At 32.0% G+C, this 20455-nt stretch overlaps 1 protein-coding gene across 7 annotated transcripts in view; it reads left to right on the forward strand.

The window, feature by feature from the left end:
- LOC143076486 (kinesin-like protein KIF12) overlaps nt 1-20455 on the forward strand; it is a 77047-nt gene that overhangs the window by 17429 nt on the left and 39163 nt on the right. For 3 of the 7 annotated variants that reach the window (XM_076252285.1, XM_076252286.1, XM_076252284.1), the window contains 7 exons: nt 4777-4857; nt 8157-8235; nt 9033-9154; nt 12404-12479; nt 13016-13039; nt 15794-15820; nt 19009-19146. In XM_076252285.1, the coding sequence (XP_076108400.1) occupies nt 4777-4857; nt 8157-8235; nt 9033-9154; nt 12404-12479; nt 13016-13039; nt 15794-15820; nt 19009-19146 (547 nt within the window). Of the gene's footprint in view, nt 1-3708; nt 4284-4776; nt 4858-8156; nt 8236-9032; nt 9155-12403; nt 12480-13015; nt 13040-15793; nt 15821-19008; nt 19147-20455 lie in introns of those variants that run through there. The other 4 variants (XM_076252279.1, XM_076252282.1, XM_076252280.1 and 1 more) reach the window with 4 other exon arrangements.

Raw genomic sequence — 20455 nt, forward strand, 5'->3', positions numbered from 1 at the left:
ACTGGCGAAAAGAATTGTTCATTTTGGAACGGCACACCTCGACTCAATTTCATGTTAATTTCAATACATACAATTTAAAAGACGAGATGTTATCAATTTTTAAAATTGTAAATGGTGTAATTAAAGGTTGCAATTCACTAAAAAAATCAGTTACTTTTTTACAAATGAAATATCGAATGGGCTGACAATGGCAAGGTACACTTACGGTGGTCAAAATGAATTACGAAGGTCGATCTCACAATATCCTTTTAATCACTAAATTTGACCCCTAAAAGTTTTTAAATAAGACGTGTATCCAATTCCGATTTTCTGAGATGATAGTTTGGTCTCGAAGGTCAACAAGTTACACTTTCAATTACAAGTAAATAATCAAAAAGACTGGGGTTATTGAAGTTAAATTTCTTTTTCTTTACTCAGAGTCTTGCAGTGCAATATAGTACAACTTGGGTGAGGAATTTCAACTTCTCAGATCTCTCTGATTAACGTTTGTGAATTTAAACAAAATGTAAACTGCCACTCGCTTTTGTTCGACATAAAACATGTAAAAGTGTCAAAGAATTTGCACTCAAAAGTTATTTTTCTACATTTCAAAAACTTTCAATTATGTATATATTAAAAGGAATTCCCAAAATAATGATATGTTTCCCGAAATACAATCATGATTTAACATTTAAGTCTTCCTTCTATAGAAATGAGACCCATTCCTCTACCCATCCAACTCTTTGTTATTAAAAAAAATAAAAAAAATAATGTTTCTCTTTGATCTAGAGTGGGGCGCACATATTCGGCGGGGACACAATTTCGCCGTTTTATGACATTGAGGTGAAAAACTTCAAAGAATGGCTGAAATGGAAGAAATATGCCGATAAATCATATTTTTATAACAAATATGATTATTTTTTAAACTTAAACAAAATTGCGGCACTTACTGCAAAGGACCGAAAAACGGACAACGATTTTCGGCCAATTTTCTGAATGAAAAACACGATTTTCAAGGAAGTTTTTTTTTAGTAATTTTTTCACTGATTGGCCTGAATTTCTGTTTTTACACCTTTGAAATGTCTGCTGTTCATCTATAATGAAATTTATTTGATAAATATTATATAAAGCTGCAGTTATTTGGTTTTAAATAGATGTGTAAAAACGGCGAATATGTGTCCCCCATTGACAAAACATCAGGAAATGTCAAACACCCTTTAATCTAACTTTACAGATGATTATTTTCAAACAAACATATTTTCAAGCTTAGGAATGTTTTGCATTTGAAGTTATCTTCATATAGAAATATCAGTATACTTCAAAAACATATAGACCTGAACATAAACTGTAGAAAACATGGAAAGATATGGCGAAAATGAGCACCCCACTCTATACATACTTTCAAATTGCTATAACTCATAACATCAGACAATTAGTTTAAATTACAACAATGTATATATGGTGTCATAATTATTGTTTTCCTTTGAAACTTCATTCGGGCGTCATCGTGTTTGCCTCGAAGTGTTTATGCTTTGGTATATATATATATATATATATATATATATATATATATATACAACTCGTCTAAACATCAACCCAAAAATGTTGGATCTGTAAATTTGCTTTCGCAAATTTTTGCGAAAGCAAATTTACAGATCTAACATTGTTGGGTTGATGTTTAGACGAGTTGTATATACATAATGTACACAGCCATGTATCACCATCATTGCTGGTGATCCGATGGATAAATCTGTTGTAGAGTTGTCACTGACTCAGACGTACTTATTATATATATATATATGTTCAGTGAAAATGTACTAAGAACAATTAAATAAAATAGTAAACACTGAAAGTGGTAGCTATCTGCCCGGTGTCCAGTTTTATAACAATATATCTAACCAACATAGAATCTGACATGTAAAAGGTATGCGAAGAAAAGATTCATAGTGTGACATATCTTCAAAGACATGAATGAAAAATAAATGGACTCGACGATCTATTGGAAAATTGTTCAATATAAAAATAAGAAGATGTGGTAAGATTGCCAATGAGACATCTCTCCATCAGAGACCAAGACGTAGAAGTTAACAACTTTATAGGTCATCAAACGACCTTCCACAACGAGCAATATCCAAAGATTGAAAGCAAGCAACCACCATGACCAAAAACAAAGCAAAAAAAACATTAATCAACATAGATTTATCTGTAAATTTCTTCTATAGATAAAAGACAGGACGGGATGTGTCATTCTCCTTAATGAAATTTGTCTTACAGATTGTTTTAGAATTCTCGTTCACTAATTGGTTAATTCATAAATAATTCTTTTTATTCTAGATTTTATCGCCCAGCGCTGCTAAGGCAAAACAATCTAAAGTGTATCCATTTCCTATTCAAGTCATTCCATTATTAGATATTGAAAATCTATAGTCGATCGATCTAAACGTTAAATGTTTAATGATTTGCAAGTCCTTAAGCTATCCATTATATTAACGACTTGAAATAATTAAACCTCTAAGACACATGTTTACCAAACATCGCAGGGTGTCCTGAAGCAGTATAAAACACATTTTGATAAGTTCTTTAGTTTTTAATTAACATAAAATTCTCGTCAATAATAACATTGTGAATTTATTAAAAGACTTTTTTGTATTTAATATATTTTGTATTGTTGTCTTACGAGACGAAGTCGAGATGCATTGTTTTCGTCTGTTTATGATGAATTGTATACAGGAACAAGTTCCGGTGTCATCAATGAAGAGATAGTATCAAAGCACTTTTAGTCATGAGTTGAACTGAGTTGATGTCTAAAAACATGAAGATGCAACATAACGTATCATGCTCTTTTACTATGGAATAAAGTAACGAGTCTAGGCCTTGAAGTCATAAAACTTTTGAGTCAGTTTTTTGTACTCATACTCCAAAATCAACCAATCAAAATGATGGATTTCATGTTTCGAGGATGATTTTTGTGCTCCGAGCCCTGAGCAAAGTTTTACGACTTCAATCCCAGATGAAACCTAATGGATCTCTTGTAGAGATAAATATTTGTGTTCGATATGCTGTTTTATGTAGATAAGGTAATTAATTTCATCGGTCTGAGAAAATCTGCTTTCGTAACGTTAATCTAAAATTATATTTTTGCTCAAGATGTCTCGTTATCTGATTTTTTCTTGCGTTGCCTTTTGATTGAATTTAGTGAAAGTAGCCATGACCAGATGAACTGTAACTAAGCCGAATGAAGCTTATCTGTAGCTCGGATCAGTATATATATGTTCATGACTGTAGTAAACAATCTTTATAGAGTTTGTTATACAAGAACAACATACACGTTATCAAACATGTATCTGCGAATGAGGGCGCGATCACTCTCTCTCTCTCGCTCGCTCGTACGGCTTTCTGATTACTAGAGTCAAAGATTATCACAGTGCACAAAAGACTTGAAGTGCTCCGTTTTCTGTCTTTGTATAAATTCGAATAGGTCAAACGCATTCCATTGTTCAATTGTTCAAGTATGGAATTCTAAGTGGCCTACCATTAATATTTCTATATTAATAACATAAATGTATTACTCTTTTTTATAATCTTCTAATCCAGATTTTTATTCATTCAAATTATCCACTGATTCAAAAACACAGGCTTTGTTTGACGATTAACGCGATTTATTTTATTTCATTATGAGGAATTATAAATGAAAATGTTGTTTTACAAACGTAAAAAAACGAAATGATAAAAATGGAGTTTTATTTTAAGATAATAAACTATTCCAAGTAGAGGACAATTATATATTTAGTGCATTCAGAAATTGTTCCGTTTTATGAGAAATAAATAATAATATTGATACAGTTGGTCGAAAACATGTCGGCACGGACGAACTTCAAACAACAGAATTCTAAATCAAAAACTGCTGGAAAACGAAAATCGCATAAAAATGCGTCAGGTGCAGATTCAAATTCTTCCACACCAAGGGATACACCTGTACAAATGGAATTGTCTAACGATTCAGCGGGACCGACACCTTCCAATGATAGTTCTACAACCCGATCAGCGGTCCCGACACCATCAAATTTATATGTTATAAATGAGGGAAAGCCGATGCTCGGCGATGACAATCACTTGGAGATCCCGGATGACACTAATGAAGGATATCTTTCGAGGTTATCCATAGAAAGTTTTGATGATCACGAGGGAATACTCTCAAATAAACATAGTGCTAGGGATGATTCTAGCAGGAATCCGAGTATTACTCCGACAGGAGGAAAAAAGAGTTCAAAACATGTTAAATTTAGCTTGAACACGGATGCTTGGTAGGTTCATGTCTTCTTTACGTTTAAATTTAGCTTGAACACGGACACTTGGTAGGTTCATGTTTTCTTTACTTTTCAATGAAATTTAACTAACAATATTAAATCATACTTAGTGCCGCATTTCGTTTTGGTCGTGTTTTACTTTTAAAATGTCCCGACCGTCGATGATTATTCGATTAATCGATTTCATTTATTGCGAATCCTTCGTTGTAATCGAAAACATCGTCGATATTATTTGGAGAAGACAATGTCGTTAGCCGTTGATTTAAATCACGGGCTGACAAGAGATATGGTATGGTTGTCACCAGAGCCCCAATGACCTAGATGTATATAGGTCACCGTCTGATACAATCTGGTATGACAACCACCAGAGTCAAAATGACCTTAAAATATAGGTCAACGTCTGAACAGAGTAGGTATGATTGTCACTAGAGTCTATATTGCTGGGTGTATATATAGATCACCTCTAATTATTTTTCTATTTTACTTGCAGGAGTTCCACCACTTTGTCGTCGACAGCGCCTACAGAAAACTCAGGAGATGATCTGGATGATCACATCAACGTTGTTCTTAGGTTAGTTCTTAATGCATGGCAATACAAATTATTGTGGAAAAATATGGTTGATTACATAGGGAATCATTGAAGCATGACTGGAGCATCTTATGCCAGTCAGCGGGCCCCCTTTATAAAATTTCTTTATCCGCCATTGGTTATATATACTGTCATTGTTTATGGATAACGAGAGTAAACTATTCGGAAACAGTCGACCGCTGGTCTCAGTTATACTATAGTTATGGTTACATAGTATACGATGCAAACTCGAAAGAAGTCACTGTTTGGATAACCGTTCAAGATTTCACAGTGATTGCGTGCTAGGCTCATTATTAATTTTCTTCAGCTTTCTAACAACTGCGTCGGTGATAGCACTTTTTTGTGGGTTGTCATCTACAAATTGAATTATTGCATATTTTGTATGAGGAGTTTTAGTTCTTGTTATTTATTCGAGGGGAAGAAATTTTCACATGCTAATTCTTATGTGTATGTCCAAAAGGTGTACTGTTACATGGAACAAACATGTTCGATTTGACCTGAATGGAATAAAACTTTAATGACAAACCAGGATTCAAATATTAAGCAAATGTTCTCGGATATGTTTTATCATTCCATGGCTACAATAAAAAACGTTTTAGGCCCCAACCACATTAGGTCTCCCAGTACAAAGTTTGTGTGTTTCCCTCCTTCAAGGAAGGTCAGTTTGTTCAATAATCTCTTATCCAAAATTTGCCTTTAATCTTTGAGTACAAATCCTTAAAACCGTATCTTATAGCTGTAAAAATAGTTTCAAGTGTATTTGAAACAATGATTTGGGTTATATCTTTAAGTCGTTTTATCAAACAAAGTTTAAACATTTGGAAAGATTTGTTTAAATGACCCATGCTTGCAATATTTATTGTATCATCGAAACCGTCAAATACTGAATGTTTCAGTAAAAATAATGTGATTGCGATGTCTTTATTTTGACAAGAAAAGTAGCGGAAATCTTTTTATCAGACAAGTTCAGTCTTTGATGAGCAAAAACTTTATTTTACGATCGGCTGAATTACACGTTTAGGATAAGATTCTATTTACAAACGGATTGTTCACAATTCTGATGTATTAAAAAACTACGCATTTCTTTAGGTCGTTACACCTCCCGTGTGCATATAAGTTTCTGCCGAGTCAATAAGTACATTGACAGTAGCACTAACAAATCTCGTGATTCGGCGTGACCGTCATATATTATTCACAACATTATTTGTATTCTTTAAAAATAATGATAGATGTAAAATCTCCGATAATTCACGGTACAAAGAAGACTTTGAGTAAGGCTTTATTCAATCCATGTGCTATTATTGTTTTGTCGATAACTGGGGAGAAGTGTTTGCTTTTTTAAGTCCATTAATATATCTGAGACTACTATATAACTGGCACAGTACTCTCAGACTATATATAAAATATTTCCGGAATATTAAACCCGCGTTTGTGTTGGCTCATAGTTTAATGACTTCCTGTTATAATTTTGGTGACAAATTGCCACAGTAACATTGATAATTTGGTGGTACATGAAGTAATTTTAGATTTTAGTATATATATGCCACAGTGCATGAACTTTTAAAGTAATAGACATTGATTAGTGTATAATTGATATAACGTATGTGATTTATATGGAGTTCAAATGTATATAGTATGGTGATGGAACAGTTTCCTGCACGTTTACAAAAGTGATTTGACATTAAGTTATTTTAAAGTTTATGTTTGAATTGAGCTCCTAGCTGGGATCGCAGCCTTAGCTCAATTTGGATAAGACCAACTGCCGTTGCGTTGTAAATTGGTGGTGGGTACGCCAGGCTGTGTTGACATCCAATACACCAGTATCTAGAACAATATATTTAGGCGAAATAATACTGGTATTATATGCACCGATCATATACACTGTATAATATTCCTGCACATGCACACAGTTGCTTACAGTAAATCAGTTGCTAATCCGTGCTACACTACAAAAGTAGTGGTACTCCAGATAGTGGAGGAAAGAATAAAGAAGAAGAAGGTGGCGTTCAGGATTTTCTCACAAATAAAAGTGAGTCTGACCACAATAACAAAATTGACAGATCTTCTTGTATTTCAAATATTCATTTAATCCAAAGAAGTCATTTTCGTAGTGCACTTGTGAAGGAATTATCCTCAGATTTCTTCTGAAGATGTGAAAATGCACAAACTGCGGACCCTTGGCTGTGGATATGATAGGTTACAACAGTAGCATAATATGAATATATGTCTGGTCAGAGCTAGTAAACCTTTCATTTTTATCTACCCTTTATGAAAAAGCATCAGACCTTCAGCCCACATGTAATGGACTTCAGAAAGCAGTGGTGAATCCAGAAATTTTCAAAAGTGGGGCTCACTGACTGCCTAAGAGGGGGTCAGCTCCGGTCACGCTTCAGTGATTCCCTATATAAACAACCAAATTTTTCCCTGAAAAGGGGGCCCAGCCCCCCAAAATGTGCCTCTGGAAAGCAAACATCCCTTCCCCCAGAAATCGACAAAACAATAATAGCACATGGATTTAAAAAAGTTTCGGTGCATTACGTTTGCATGCATTACCATTACATTTGCGCGCATTTTTTTGACAGGTAAACTCAGGTAAAATACAGGTCATAATACTTTATTATTTATTAATTTGTTCAATTATTTACAAGTATCAGTACCCCTTCCATTAGTCTAAGTCTCCTAAGGCACCTATTTTGAAAGAATTCAATCAATAATATTTTAGGGAAAATACAGGTCATAATACTTATTTATTTATCAATTTGTTCAATTATTTGCAATTATCAGTACCCCTTCCATTAGTCTAAGTCTCTTCTTAGGCAGGGAAAAAAGGAGATAAAGCCGCATATTTTTGTTCGATTTTCAGCAATACATTTCAACAAGTCTAAGGTGTAGAAAAAAGTCTAAGAAATCTGTGACATAGCCCATTTATCATAACGTGAACTTAAGATATAACGGGGTTTTAGAATTCAATATGAACAATATATAATTTGAATTAACAAACTATTTTCAAAATTAATAATTGATAGTCATATCTATTATGAAAATACCAATAAAGTATAGTCATTTATAATTTAATATCTATGAATTATTATTTTTACCTGAGATTACCTGTAAAATGAATGTGCGCAAATGTAATCAAAAGCTGCGCGCAAACGTAAAATATTTTAATCCCCAAATGCGTGCAAACGTAGTGCGTCCAAAAGCTTTACTTCTTTGAACCACATGTATGCTGACTAATTATATAAGTAATGTCTAGATGTAATAATCTCTATCCATTTCAGAGTTAGACCTGCAAATGGCCAGGAGAGGGATAGAAAAGATCAGTTAGTAACAAAATTCCATGGAGAGGGCAGAGTGGAGGTAAATTTATGTTTCTTATTTTGCAGTTTTCATGTTCATTTAATTTGATATTGGAATCAGTAAACACACATTTCTATTACTTGAGTTTGGCTATTTCTCTAGCCTTGAACATGTTGAAGGAAAAAATGCTCATCAACAATTAAAAAATAATATACTGATATAAAAAATTTGAAAAACTATCACATACCTACCAACTTTTCAAAATTCCCAGGTTTTTTTTTACGTGCAAGATGGCTCTTATGGTTCTACAAAACCTTCTACAACTTCTACCTATATACTTTACATTTAATGCAAGTTAGAAAACAATTTTCTTTTCCTGCTTAATAATTTACTATGTTTTTCAAATGTTTGTAAATTTATATCAAAAACACTTTAATACTGTGTTTTTCATACTTTTGTCTTAAAATAAAAATGTTTAGTTTTTAAAGATTTCATTTATTTTGAATCTCAGCAGCCGCAGACATCTCCATTTAATATTTATACTAGATCAGAGAAGACATTTTTTTTCATCCAAGAAAGCAAAACTGACAAAGTTCTCTCTTTAACATCCTTGGGTTTAACTGCTGATGGGATAAGAAATCCAAATTACCTTTAATATCAATACCATAGGAAAACTGATTGAATCAAAACGGCCTTAAGCACTATTTTTTACCCTGGTGAAATTTTTGGATGATATTATAATAGAATGTTTATGAAACCTTGTCTCATTTGCTTTGGTACTTTTTGAAAATTCTGGGAAGAATACTGATGTTGAAGACTTTGCGTACAACTGTAGACCTCTGAACTGTGTATTTCAGGTTGATCATGTGTCCGTGAACAGATCGTTTGTATACAATGTTGTGTTTGAACCAGAAGCTTTGCAGGAAGATGTGTTTGACCACTCTGGGGTTAAAAAGTTAATTGATATGTCTATCAATGGGTAAGTACAAGTATTCTATTGCAATCTTATGTAACATCATTTTTCATTGGCTAAAATGTATTGTTAAATCCATAAATGTCTATGACTGCCATTTTGATTGGCTGAAAATCTCAAATGTTCGATGAATAAGATATATAAAAATAATAATCCAGAATTAACCCTAACCAATCGCAAATACCATGTTTATATGAGATTTTTATCCAAATCTGAATTTTACATACACGTACATGTCACCAGTAAGACTGCATTTGATGGTGGCAACTCTTTAAATTACAGTACTGTTATACCTTATTTACAATTTGAACACAAATTTCACTTAGTTCATGCATGCATACATCTTGAAATCTTGAACTCACTTTTTTTTCATTTTTTTTTTTTATGTTTTGAACTTTTAAACAGATAAAAGGCAAAAATTAAGTTTACATAATAATAGTCATGCAATGTCTGTAGACATATGTTTAAAAAAATTGTGTGATAATAAGATTGGTAGATATATTCAGAATATATATAATCAGTCTTTTATAGGTTCAATATTTTCTGTTATGACCATGGGATCGTAACACGGGTATATAACCATAAATCAAACTAAATAGAATATATGACTTTAAACATCACAAACTCCCTTTAAACAAGAATTTTTAAATTTACTATAGAAACCTCTGGCATTACCTCAATAAAAAAGCATATTTAACACTCTATAAACATTTTTATTGCTGTTAAACTACCAATAAAAGTAACTATTTAAATACAATACCCTTTTCTCATTCAAATTTTGTAAAAGCAGAGCAATATTAATATTGTAACCCTGCCCTACACAATAGATATAGGAAGATGTGGTGTGAGTGCCAATGAGACAACTCTCCATACAAATAACAATTTAAAAAGTAAACCATTATAGGTTAAAGTACGGCCTTCAACACGGAGCCTTGGCTCACACCGAACAACAAGCTATAAAGGGCCCCAAAATTACTATGACTAGGATCACAATACAGATTTCATTTATTTAGAATCTCACCAGCAGCAGACATCTCATTCATCATTCAGGCGTGGATCCAGAGGGGGGGGGGATGTTTAGGGGGTTGGAACCTCCCTTTTTTTAGCTGATCAATGCATTCGAATGGGGACATGTAGTTGGAACCCCCCTCTTTGTCCTGGGTTAGAACACCCCTTTTTTAAAATGGCTGGATCTGCCCCTATCATGTCTTATCTTTCTGTTTAAAAGTTCAAAACTGTAAAACCAACAAATGTAAAAGCAAAGTAATAAGGGGACGAAGTCCCCTATTACAGTAGAAAATTCAATTAAAAAAAAAAAAAAAAAAATCGGGAAAATTTCCCGAATTTTTCATTGTACTAATGAACTCAAAATCGTTCAATTTTTTTTTGTCGTGTTTTTTAAATTCCGGATCTGCGCAGAACACATAACTCTACTTCCTTCTTCCGGTCTTGTTGTCGTGAGACTTTGATTAGTCTAGTAAAATATAGGAACTCAAGGAACACAATACCAATATTTCATTTTTAATCATTCTTTGTCTTTGGTATGAATAAACGTTAGGCCTACCTGATGCATTGCGTTTCTTTGTTTACATTGAACATGACGTCATAACTTAAATAACGTCACAAGTAAAATCCCTAACAACAGAACCAAAATCGGAAACGTTACGGTATTTCCGTATCTTTTTTTTAACAAATATTTAAAATACAAAAAAAATAATTTAAACAAAGTTCGTCCCCATTCACAGGTAATGCCTGCCTCATATTATTGTAAACCCTGCCCTATGACTATAGGATCACAATACTCATAATAATAAATGAATAATACAGCATTTGATTACTTTAAAGATAATTTATAAAACTATTTGTAATTAATCTCTCATTAGAATCAATGTGTTATTAACCCACTTATATAGACTCAATGGACTTTAAGCTGTACATTTTTTGTCTAGCATTTGATCACCTGCCAGCTGGCATTTAGATCCCCATCCATGACAAACGTCTTTAAATTGTAAAGATTTAAAAAATCTTTTGTTTTATTGTTTGTTGACATACGGACTGCAAATGTATCTCAGTTGAACTTTTAACTTTGTTGATTTTTACCGAAGTTTATCAACTTTAATTTACAAATCTGAACCTGTTTCCTCATGTATGATTAATTAATGCTAAATCAGAATGAAAATTTAATGACAATATAAACTGGAATTTACAATTGAGGCAAAATTAGGAAGTTGAAATCATCTCTTCTGTTGTAAACTTTTGTTTCCAGCTGACCTTCATTGTCAGTTTCTAGATGTCTTTTAGAATAAGTTTATTTAGAGGTTCACTTATTTTCCCTGCATTCTATATAAATTTTGGGCTTGGTAACTAAATATCGGGGCAGAAAGCATAGGTGGATCCAGGGGGGGCCCTGGGGGCCCGGGCCCCTCCTTTCGTGGGAAAAATTTGGTTGATTATATAGGGAATCACTGAAGCATGACTGGAGTGAGCCCCCCTTAGGTCAGTCAGCGGGCCCCCCTTATGAAAAGTTCTGGATCCGCCACTGCAAAGAAGTTAATTTAAAAAGTAATATGACAACTGTATACCTTACAACCTAACCTATTTATTGTATCATTCAAGTTGATCCCTAAAGAAATAAAAAGGTCTTTTTCTGGTACTCGACAGAATTGATAATTATTCTGATATGCTTTAAATTACATCATAAATATATTGTTGTTAATAATTCATGTTGTGTTTAATTGCAAGTATCAAAAAGATCAGATAAAAGAAACACCGATTTATTATCCACCCACATAAAATAACTTGGTTAAATCTTTTCATATAAAATTTGACACAATGAATTAGATACTATCATTCATAAAGAAATATTGAGAACTATAATAATTTGAAGGGTGTAGACTACAAAATCAAGGAGACAAAAAATTTAAACAAATGGGACCCACCAACATGCACTAAAAAAACTATTTCAAGGCTGTTCGTTCTAAAACAATTGACAACTTTATAAGTCAAAGTAAAGCTCTATTTTATGCATTTATTATCGCGATTTTGTCATTTTAGACTAAAATGTGATTTTAAAGTTTGCGATGTTGAGAAAAATCTTGTTAAATTCATTTAAAATATTTCTAAATGCAAGTTTGAATTTTTGCTATTATAACCTTCTCACATTGTTCTCAATAATTTCTGAAATTACAGTATATAAAAAAACAAGTACTGTGGTAGATGGTTATTTTATGTTTTATTTTTTTCCTTTTTCTACAGGTATGCATGTACAGCCTTTGCCTTTGGACAAACAGGATCTGGTAAAACTCACACAATGACTGGTCCCCCACAACAGGTAATATAGATTATTGAGGTTGTGTCATGAAGGGGAACAGTTGAAATTGATCCTTTAGTAAAACAGAACCTGGCTAAGCATACACTGTATTACAGGAAAAAGAAGAAACATGATTTCTAAATTTAGTAACCTACAATCTTGCAATATGAAAATATATCTTGGGTCTTTCAGTCCCAGTTTAGATAGGATTTTACTGCACTATTTTTTTTACAAAATGTTTCCTAACTTTCCTTCAAAAAGTAACTTGGAATTCATTATTCAATTTGGGTTGCTAGTTTTTGTGGATTTCATCCCTTTCCAGGAATTATAATGATGAAACACAAAATTCACAAAAACACAACTATTCCTGGACCCACGAAAATAGATAACTACAAAATCAAATGGATCTGCCACTTTTATCAAAAGTTTCTTTTTTTAAAGATGAATACAAAATTAGTCTCCTTAAAAATAGAAAATGACACTACATAATAAATTTGTGAAAACATGTATAAAAACTTTGGCCACATTTGATTATTTTTCCTTTTTTATCACTAAAGAAAGATGGGAAAATATATATACCGGTAAGTCCAAACACAATATTTTGTTTATTCACGTTGGAATGTTGTTAAGAAATCACACAATTTTGCATGAAAGTCCGTCGGAATGTTTATTGGACTGGGGAATAAGAATATGATCTGCATGTATATTTGCATAACTCTTTGTACAGCAAGTGTTAAGATTTGTATGTTTTATAATTTACTAAATGTTTTCAGGTTATGCAGGTCCATGTGGTTAATGATCTTTTAGCTTATTGATAAAAAATAGCTTGCCTCTATAAGTCTATGTATGAAATGTGCCATACATTTTCCATTGCTTTTTCTGAGTACAATACTTAAATTTCTTGGACAAATGGATGAGTTTGCTTTGGGTTTAGTTGGGACTGAACTGTTGAACTTAATTTTCCCATCATTGCTAAAAAAACATCTGCTCATTAGAAGGGATTTTATTGAAAGCTTTGACAGATTCTATCAGAAACATTTCATTTATCTTTTTTAAAAGACTTTCAAAAATATACTTTAATGGACCTAATTTAAGTTTGAATATTTGTACCATAACTGTTAAATTGGCAAGTACTAATATGCGTAAATAACAACTGTCAATGGATACTTTCTTATTTAAAAATGCACTTCTTAAATAAGTGTTAAATTCTGTGTCTGCTATTTACAGCATTATATAATAGGATATAGGATTAAAAAAACAAGAGGACTTAATAAACCACTGCCAAAACATTTCGTAAATTTTATTTTCTATGATACCCTGTCAACTTAGGTTAATAAACATTCAAAAATATACTGCACTTAATTTAAGTTTGAAATTTGGTACCAAACTATTATTGGCAATAAATATGCAACTTTCAATGGGTACTTTCTAAGTAGTGTAAAATGTTTACAGCATTGTATAATAGGATATAGAATTAAGAAACAAGAGTACTTGATCTACCACTGCCAAAACAATTTGTTTACATGTCAACACCGTGCTACTATTTAAATGTTTTTGTCTGATTTAAAATTATTAAGTAGGTAACAATAGATTTATACTATTACATATAATCATCTAATTATGTGTAAATATGTACATTGATATACCTCATAGGACTTTAAACAAGAAGGGTACACAAAAGAATTTATATCTGTACAGACAGTCAAATCTGTTTGTCTATATATTGTCAATTATATCAGTATTTTGAATTTGATCTTGAAAATGTACTTCTGAAATAAACATGCATACATGTATACATTCATGCACACATGCTTACATGCATGCATATTGAAGACCCATATAGATGACCTTGAGCTGTTTCTGCTCTTTGGTTGTGTTGTTGTCTCTTTGACATATATCCCAATCTCTATTTTCTTTATAACCGTCAGAAAAGATATCTAATGATTGATACCTAAACCAAATGCTTCTGAGTGAAAGTATAAATAAGAAATTTGTGCAATAGTCCAATTAAGCTTGTCATTCTTAAACTCATAACTGAAAAGGGATAAAACAAATAAAGAAAAGCTTCAATTAAGCCTCTAACTCTTCAAAACTGAGAGAGAAAAGAAAGAAAACTAAATGTCAAATAAAGATAAGCTAGAGAATGCTAGAATTCAGCACATATTTATGAAAATTTATATTTTTCTCAATGAAATTCTGTGACTAATTTGTACTCCTGCTAAGTTAAATGTTTCAGCTATTAACTATAATTGGAGTGTTTACTAAAATAAAAGGAAGTTATTATTTTACACATTTTATTAGAAAAATCTCGGTCAGACAATATTATGAATTCAATACAATAATTAAACATAATTCGATCTTTTTTATCCATTTTTCCTGTGATTTCTACCAAAGGACAGACTGACGGCATTATGATGTAAGAAACAGGAAAACAGAGCTTGATTGAACAGGTTTACTGTAATCTGTTAAAAAGGAAATCTAATTTAATGTCGTAATTTGTTAGATTGACATGATTATAAGTTAATTGGTTGATTAGACCATTGTAAAGAGGTTCCTAATGTTTTTAAAATCTATCTTTTTATCTGCCAATGATCACAATGAAAGTTAGAGTGCCCATGCACCAAATAAGTTAAACCATGCAGTGGCGGATCAAGGGGGGGGGGAGAGTTGCAAACCCCCCTTTTTTTTGGCCGATCAATGCATTTGAATGGGAGCATATAGTGGGAACCCCCCCTTTTTAAAATGGCTGGATCTGCCACTGCCATGTTAATGTTATGAGTATGTTTTAAAACAATTATTTACATAATTTGGTACTCAAGATGCCGGTTTTGTCAACATACAATTCATTAGTAGATGAACTCAAATTGTATATTGAAGATGGTATTGAATACAAAACAATTCTGAAAAGTTTTGCCAAATAAGAATAAAGCCTTGGGTTAGAAAATCTAAGTGTTTTAAATAATTGAATAGTTCCTTAACAGTTTTATGTTACATGAACATATCAATTATTATTATATAATTTCAACACAGGATTCTGACAAATGGCACTTGAAGTTTATGCTCTAACTACTGGTTCTTAAATTTTGTTTGTTCTTTCTGTTGAATTCTAGAAAAAATTCTGTGAAGCAGAAAATGTTTAAATACCTTGTATCAGCTGCTCTGCATGTATTAGCTAATTGAACAGTCAATTACAAGACTGTAACCATAGAAGTGTTATGTGGCTGATGTTCTGTGATACAATGTACTTCGGAGACTGAAATTCACAGGAAGTGGTCATTTATTGCTATTTAATGATCTCATGTTTTTTCGATTTCTTAATTTGTCTTAATTTTCAGCTTCCAGCTACAGAGAATGGAGAAGAGGTCTGTCCTGAGTTATTTCCCTTGATTTCCTCAAACCAATTTCCTGTTATTGTTACATGTTACTTTCTTTGCAGATTCTCATGAAATTATCCAAAGGGGAATCTTTTTATTTATACACTCATTTTATGTTTATCTGTAATATTTCTGTTGATTAAAGTAAATGTAACTTGCATTTAAATGATTATCTCCCCTTATAACAAAGATTTATAAGTTTTGAAAATGGAATTTTAGAATTGTGTAAAACTATATTTTGGAAGATTGTAAGTGAAATAATGCTGCTTGAAAATTACAAATAAAACAATTTCAAAAATTACTAATGACAATGATACAACAATTTCAGTTGAGAAGAAGTTGTGTTTTAAAACTTATTCATTTTTAAAAATACTGTTGAAGCCTTAATATATCTAATTGTATCTATATGGTAAACTTAAAATGAGTGGATGCTTGTATTTTTTATTTTTTTTTATGATTTTTTTTTTTACAAATTCTGATTATCATTTGTAACATTTATATTTGGCACCAGTGTGAATTAAACACATGCTTTTCTTTGGATTAATGCAAGAATTCTTTTAATTCAATTCATTTTAATACTTTTCAATTAATCATTGTATAATTTATAAATCAGACTGTTGCAGTATTTTGCAAATTATCAAAAGAAAAGGATATTCTCTAGTAGTACGTTTGATAAAATTCCCTGCAAATTTCATTTGAATTATATCATTCAAAGTCCTTCAAATTCTTTATTTTGTGTGGACTAACTACAAGTTTCTAGTAACAATAACGAATTAACATGTTAAAGTCCTAAAACTCTGGTAATGGGTTCCATAAAGATATTTTAACATTCTTCCTCACATTTGTGGAGTTATCTCCCATTGTAAACAGTTTATTTTAATATATATGTATATGCCTTACATGAAATTTCAATGGTAGCCCACTGCCACCTTTGTGCATTGCTTTGATTTTGCATTTTGTATTTTATAAATCAAAAATGCGAAATTGTGGCATCTTGCCACCTTTCATTTACAGTTTTGACTTATTTATTCATGTATATATAAATCAAGGTAGGATAAACCGAAGTGGCTGCAATTATATACAGTGATTATGCACCATAAATTTGTGGTCATATTCTCTGAAGATGACATTTAGATCATGAAAATGTAAAGGCAATTATGTGGGTCAATATTTTGTCTGTTATATTAAGAAATAGCTTGTTTCTTCAATGGGAGATAATTCTTGTAAAGGTGATAATCCAGATTTAAAATGGTGGAATGGTCTTGTTACTGTTTTTATTTCAGCTGAGTTTTCAACCCTATATATTGATTCTAATGCTAACCTTCAAAATCTCTGCAGGTAAAAAATGGTGTTACTTGTTTAATGATGTTAAAAAAAAATGTGTAAGTTTAGTTATATTGCTTGAATGTGATGCTATATCTGAAATTATTTTGTTAAAGATGCAATTGATTTTCAAAATTGCAATAAAATCCTGGCTCCTTGCAAGATTTTAACATTTACTGGATTGCATTTGGAAATAAAACTCAAGAAGAGACACCATTTACATTTACCTTAGACAGAAGTTTTGACTTCATTATTTTTAACCTGAGCACTTAACAATGCTGCATTTGATTTATAACTTCACGTTCCTGGTGGTCGAAAAAATAGTTTATAAAAACCAAAAAGATACATGGGAAGACATACTTAAGGCAATATGCACAATATATAGAGTCAAAACAAACATGTAAATCTTACCTGATGGTCCTCAACATAGATCATAAACTTGCACAATGTAGGTAGCTAGGTAGCTTAAGTTGGCCCTGTTTTTTTATGGGTTAGAAATCAGTTTATTAAAATGCCAAATGTCATTTATCTTTTGTCTTGTGTAAGATTTGTTTATATGTATACGCTAAAGCTCTTGTTGATTTGGTCATTTCTACCCGCCCTATGGAGTTGGTACAGAGGTGAAGGTATTCTTAGTTAATTATTTGTACATACAGTTGTAGGACATGAAGAGTCATTTCTTTCATCATGAGAATTGAAGAAATAGATTTAAGAAGATGTGGTATGAGTGCCAATGAGACAACTCTCCATTCATTAGTTATAATTTGTAAAAGTAAACGATTTTAAGTCAAAAGTATGGTCTTTAACAATTCTGTTAAAAAATGTGTTAAGTACAAGGTTTTGCTTAGTGTTGAAGACAGGGTATCTATCCTATAGGTTCTTAAGGTGGTACCTAACACTACAGGGAGATAACTCTGTAAAGTCAGCTAAACGTTTTAATTACGTTGTGTGGTAAAGGGAATATTAAGCTTCTCAGTGATCAAAATTGGTGTTTGTCAAACTGCTATATAACCAGTGTAATTTTTCTGATAAAATGGTTGGTTCAAAATTTTTGAAATTTTTATATTTTTGTAAAAGGGTCAAAGTAAATACTTTGTGAAAATTTTATGAAAATTAAACGAGCTAAATTGATTTTAGTGAAAGTGTTTGGTACCACCTTAAACTTGTTTCATCTGGAATCTGTTGGATAGTTGTCCCATTATGATTAGTACTTGGTACAGGCATCACGTGTATGAGTCAAATGAACGAAATGATATAACATTGCATGACCAAAGTATCTTAGAAGTTGAGACTTCCATTTTAAATCTTTTGTAATTGAAATTTTGTCACACTTCACTGGTTTTCACTTAAGTAATAATCATCAGAATTTCTTCCAGATTTTACTTGCAAAAAGTTAAGCTTTCTTCATTTATTAATTACATTAATGGCTATAATTTTGTTAATTTGAAATAGAATGAAGCTAGATAATTTTATTTATAATTTACATTTACATCATACAAGGTCATTTGTTTTCAATTTGATAATAGTACAACTGCTTGCACTGTTTTGCTTTTTTTCTTTTCTAGAGGCTGCATTCAACCTTAATTTGAAGAGACATTTTTGTGGATTTGCTACAAGGAAATGATTTGTTTTAATATGATTTGTCCAATGAAAGCCAAATCAGGGTAGATAAATTGCAAGTTCCTTAATTTCATATTTTCAGTTAGTCTGTTCATTTCCTTAAAATAAAATGAAATGAGCAGACTGACAGAATAAATGAATAGTAATGAATCAGCAATTTGTATTATTTAAAGTTTTAACAATACATGTAACAAATTTAATAAATTCTGGAATTATATTTTTGTGTATTTCAGTTTGAAGGTGGCAACCATCCAGAATCAGACATGCAAGGGGTGATCCAGAGGTCATTCAGATACCTGGTACAACAATTAGGACAGGTCACAGGAAATAAAACAATTAAAGCTTCTTATCTGGAGATATACAATGAACAGGTATAAAATCATCATTATCTCCTGTCTGATGGATTAGTAATATTCAAATTATCTCCCTTGGATAGAGGAATAATCCTGGCTACTGTCAAGCCCTGTAAGCATTTCTTGTTATGAAATGAACTTTTTGCCCTTGTGCATTTTAAAATTTTGTCTGACCTTATCAAAGGTTCAATATTTATTTTGTTGTTTTGTTTGTTGTTAGTAGACCAAGTGTCCAGTTTAAAGAGGAAAGGTCCTCTGAATCTGTTCTCCATAGTTATCTCCCTTTTGTAGATAAAAAAAAAGATGAAACTGAAGTACTGTAGATTCATTATTATCGATTGGATACCAAATCTCTTTGCTTTCAAGGGTAAAAGTGAACCATGAATTAAAATGTTCAACAATGTACCAGTTTTTAACCGGATTTTTGTGACAAAAATGTCGGTTATTGATTTGGGGATGTACGGCGGGCGGCTGGACGGTCGGGTGGCCGGGCAGTCGGGCGGCAGGGCGGGCGGCAATCAAATGTTGTCCGTGCATTAACTCATGAACCGTTCAGCCAAAGCTTTTAAAATTTTAATATGTTGTTACTGACAACTAAATGAAGGTCAAGTTCAATAATGGCGATTTTGACTTTTACCGTTCAGGAGTTATGGTTCTTGGAAGATTGAAAAATGGAGTTTTCAGTCGTGTCCGTGCATTTACGCATGAACTGTTTTACCAAAGCTTCCCAAATTTTAATATGTTGTTACTGATGACAAAATGGAGGTCAAGTTCAATAATGACGATTTTGACTTTTACCGTTCAGGAGTTATGGTTCTTTAAAGATTGAAAAATGGAGTTTCCAGTTGTGTCCGTGCATTTACGCATGAACTGTTCTACCAAAGCTTCCCAAATTTTACTATGTTGTAACTGATGACAAAATAGAGGTCAAGTTAAATAATGACGATTTTGACTTCTACCGTTCAGGAGTTATGGTTCTTGAAAGATTGAAAAATGGTGTTTCCAGTCGTGTCCGTGCATTTTCTCATGAACCATTCAACCAAAGCTTTTGAAATTTTTATATGTTGTTACTGATGACAAAATAGAGGTCAAGTTCAATAATGACGATTTTGACTTTTACCGTTCAGGCGTTATGGTTCTTGAAAGATTGTAAAATGGCGTTTCCATTCACGTTGTTGCATTTACTCATGAACCATTCAATCTAAGCTTTTCAAATTTTAATATGTTGATACTGATGACAAAATGGTGGTCAAATTTGATATTAACGATTTTCACTTTCACCATTCATCAGTAATGGTTCTTGTGATATTGCCAGGACACAAATAAA

This window comes from Mytilus galloprovincialis, chromosome 5 (assembly GCF_965363235.1).
Source record: "Mytilus galloprovincialis chromosome 5, xbMytGall1.hap1.1, whole genome shotgun sequence".
NCBI classification, from domain to species: domain Eukaryota; kingdom Metazoa; phylum Mollusca; class Bivalvia; order Mytilida; family Mytilidae; genus Mytilus; species Mytilus galloprovincialis.